Source organism: Molossus molossus, unplaced genomic scaffold, assembly GCF_014108415.1.
Source record: "Molossus molossus isolate mMolMol1 unplaced genomic scaffold, mMolMol1.p scaffold_m16_p_13, whole genome shotgun sequence".
NCBI classification, from domain to species: domain Eukaryota; kingdom Metazoa; phylum Chordata; class Mammalia; order Chiroptera; family Molossidae; genus Molossus; species Molossus molossus.
In genome coordinates this window covers 49,617,069-49,620,580 of record NW_023425348.1, presented here as the reverse complement: position 1 = coordinate 49,620,580, position 3,512 = coordinate 49,617,069, and the positions used below count along the sequence as shown (strand labels likewise).

Here is a 3,512-nt window from a genome sequence, read left to right as displayed (position 1 = left end):
ATGCACTGTATGGGAGAGAATAATTGGCAATAATATATCAGATAAGGGGTTAATTTCTAACATATATATAGAGTGCTCATACAACTCGACAAAAGGAAGACAAAGAACCTAATTAAAAAATGGACAGAGGAACAAAATAGACACCTCTCCAAACAGGACATACAAATGGCTAAGAGACATATGAAGAAATGCTCAACTTCACTAATTATCAGAGATATGCAAATTAATGTACCAATTTTTGACATGGCTGTGGAAAATATGGTAGATATCAAATATGACCTTCTGAAAAATTATAGATGTTAGAACTTCAGTAGCTTTGAATATTTTCTGTTTGCTTTTTATATGCAAGCTTTTATTTATATAAGTAATCAATGTTTTCTCTCCATGTTTATTTTATACACAAGTTATTAGATATTAACTATACAATTTAGTGTTGAGGTAACAGAATATTCCTTGGAACTGTGACTGAACTTGAGGAATAGGTAACATATCCAACAATGCATGCAATGACTATTGGGACTGTGCATCTTGTTATTCTGAAAAAATGTGAGAATTTCCTGTTTTGTACAAAGAATGGCCGTATCTTTTAAAATAGAAGTGTTGAGTAGTTTTACTGTTGTATGAGAATTCATACTTGTATAAAACGGCGTATATCGGAAGTGAGTAGTGAAAGGTGTGAACCATGCTGGTAGTCAACTTATTGTGATTAGTTACAAACTCATATATTTTTTGCTTCTTTGTGAAAGTGGATCTGGGCCCCTTTAATGCCTTAGTCAGCTGGAATGATGTCCAACTTCATTAGGTGAAAAGACTGGAGAGACAGTGCAAGAAGAAACTTGTTATTTATTTCAGTTGAGGTGAAAGTCACATAATATATCATTCAGCATTATAATCATTTTATTTAATTATTATTTTTAGAGAGAGAGAGATAGAAGCATTGATGTGAGAGAGAAACATTGATTGGCTGCCTCCTGCACACCCCTTACTGGGGATCAAGTCTACAACCTGGGCACATGCTGTGACCAGGAATTGAACTGGGACCTCTCGGTCCATGGGATGACACTCAATTCACTGAGCCACACTGGCTGGGCACTTTACCTTCTTTTATCCAGTCCCTTACCCGACTCCTTCCATCTGATAACTGTCAGTTTGTTGCATGTATCCAAGCCTCTAGTTCTATTCTGTTCGTCAGTTGGACATAGGTTTTCAGTTACTCTTGGATATGTACCTAAGAGTGGAATTGCTGTGTTAGATGGCAACTCTTGTTTAATCATTTAAGAAGATGCCTGGCTCTTTTCTAAAACAGTTGCAGCAGTTTACATTCCCACCAGCAGTGTATGAGCTCACGGTTTCTGAAATTGCTTTGGCCCAGCGCTGTTTCCAAGAGGTTTTTCTCCAAGATGAAATCATATGCAAACTGCCTGTGGTCATTGTTCAGACCATGGTCCAGAACATTTTCTGTGAAACATAGGATTCAGCAGAACTATATCTCCTGCCTGACTGTATCACGAATGAAGCGTTTATTAAGCATTTATTATGTGTAGAGTGTGTACTAGGCTCAGAGAAGGTACAACATGAACATGGTTGAGAGTCCTTGTACTCTAAAGTGTGCGTTTTTGTTAGATGTTCAAATGGTAAAAATTAATTTAGATTTAATTGGTTATTTGGAACTACTTTTTTATGGCATTTTCCAGGGCCATTTTTCCATTTCCTAGGAGGAAGACTTGACTACACAATTAAATGAGTTTTTCAATGTGTATATCATGTCTCAAAGCATGGTAGCTATGTTTAAGTGTGTCAGTCTCTGGGTGGCAACAATGATCAGGGACATTTCAATTTTTACTGTTAATTTTTTGTAGTAGGACATTTCATTATAATTTTTATATGCTGAGTTTGATTAGTGAAGCTGACAGGATTTTTGATATTATTGGCCATATTTTTCTAGTTTTTACAATCCAGGTCTATTCAGTTACAAAGTCTTTCTTCCTAACATCTATATGGCCCTTTAAGCTGGGTTACTTTGTGGACAATTCTTCACCCACCCAAGCAGCCTCTGGAAGCCCAGTCTGAGCTCACGCATCCTGAGAGCATACACCATGGGGTTGAGAGCAGGGGGGATGACATTGTGCAGCACATTGAGGAGTACAGGGATAAGGGGAATCTTTTCTTTTACAAGGTGTGTGACAGACAGCACAATGACACCTGTGTAGAAGAAGCAGATGAGGATGAGGTGGGAGCTACAGGTGCTCAGAGCCTTGGACATTGCTTCTGCTGAGTTCAGCCTCAGCACATTGCGAAGGATTAGAGCATAGGAAGAGAAAACCAAAGCCATATCGCTCCCAACCAGGATCCATGCTAAGCACAGTTGGTAAAATTTGTTCACAGTGATGTCATCACAAGCCAGGCTGATCACCCCCAGGTTAGAACACAGGCAGTGGTTAATTTCATTCTTGGAGCAGTAGAGTCTTTGGGCAGCCAGTACAGGCACTGGGATGGTCAACAAGCCATTTCTGAGCACCATGAATCCTGTGACTTTGACCATAAAAGTTTCTGTGATGATGGAGGGATATCGAAGAGGGTGGCAGATAGCTATGTATCTGTCCACTGCCATGCAGAGAAAGATACCAGACTCCATGCCAAAGAAGCAGTGGATGACATACATTTGTGCAAAACATTCAGGGAGGCTGATGGCCTTGGCATCAAACCAGAAGATGGCCATAATCTTGGGCATAATGGTGGTGGCCAAGCCAATGTCCACAAGTGCCAATGTGCCCAGGAAATGGTACATGGGCTCATGGAGCATGGGCTCACGGTGAATGGTGATCACGATGAGGAGATTGGCAACAAGAGCTAAGAAGTAGAGCAGAGCCAGGGGCAGGGAGAGCCAGTGCTGCCACTCGTGAATGCCTGGGAGCCCCATGAGGATGAACAGGGAGATCTGGAGGCTGGAACTGTTGGGAGTAGTGGTGACGTTATCCATGGCACAGGTGCCCTGTTCTCAGTACCTGTCCATATAACCCAAATAGAAAGGAGGTTGCATTTAAAATTTCAGATGAGGGTCCTAATTAGAGTCTTCCACCATGACCCAGTTTTTAAAATTATGAATGAGCACCAATATCATCATCATCATTATTATTATTATTATTATTATTGTTGGATCCTTAAAATGTTTTACAGAGGAGCAATAATGAAAGCCAAAATTATTTCTAAACAGAAAGACTGGAATAGCATTTTGTCATAAACACTTGTATGCCTAATAAGCATGTCTAAATACGTCAACAATAGTTATATCACTAACAGATAGCAAATATTAATATTTGATTTAGTCTCTCCCATTTTTTAATTTTCTGTTTAAGGAGTTTACATCACACAGAGAGAGTTTTGTATCTTGCCCTTGTCTTTCAGCAATATCTTCTAAGACAAAATACATGCTCAGGAAAAACTTAGTGGATGAACAAATAAATAAACCATGACTTTCCAGTGTCATTAAAACCAATATGAACTCTTAATTT

At 39.2% G+C, this 3,512-nt stretch overlaps 1 protein-coding gene across 1 annotated transcript; it reads right to left on the bottom strand.

Moving 5' to 3' along the window:
* Positions 1-201: 201 nt before the first annotated feature.
* Positions 202-2,980, bottom strand: LOC118628600 (olfactory receptor 56B4-like). Its single transcript, XM_036259574.1, has 2 exons — positions 2,020-2,980; positions 202-314 (listed from the first exon to the last, which is right to left on the bottom strand). Exons 1-2 carry the CDS (start codon positions 2,978-2,980, stop codon positions 202-204), a joined length of 1,074 nt encoding a protein of 357 aa, XP_036115467.1.
* Positions 2,981-3,512: the final 532 nt, after the last annotated feature.

Coding starts and splice junctions, on each gene's coding strand:
- LOC118628600 (XM_036259574.1), bottom strand. CDS start 2,980: ATGGATAACGTCACCACTACTCCCAACAGTTCCAGCCTCCAGATCTCC. Junction 315..2,019: donor GGTGAAGAATTGTCCACAAA/GTAACCCAGCTT, acceptor AAATATTCAAAG/CTACTGAAGTTCTAACATCT.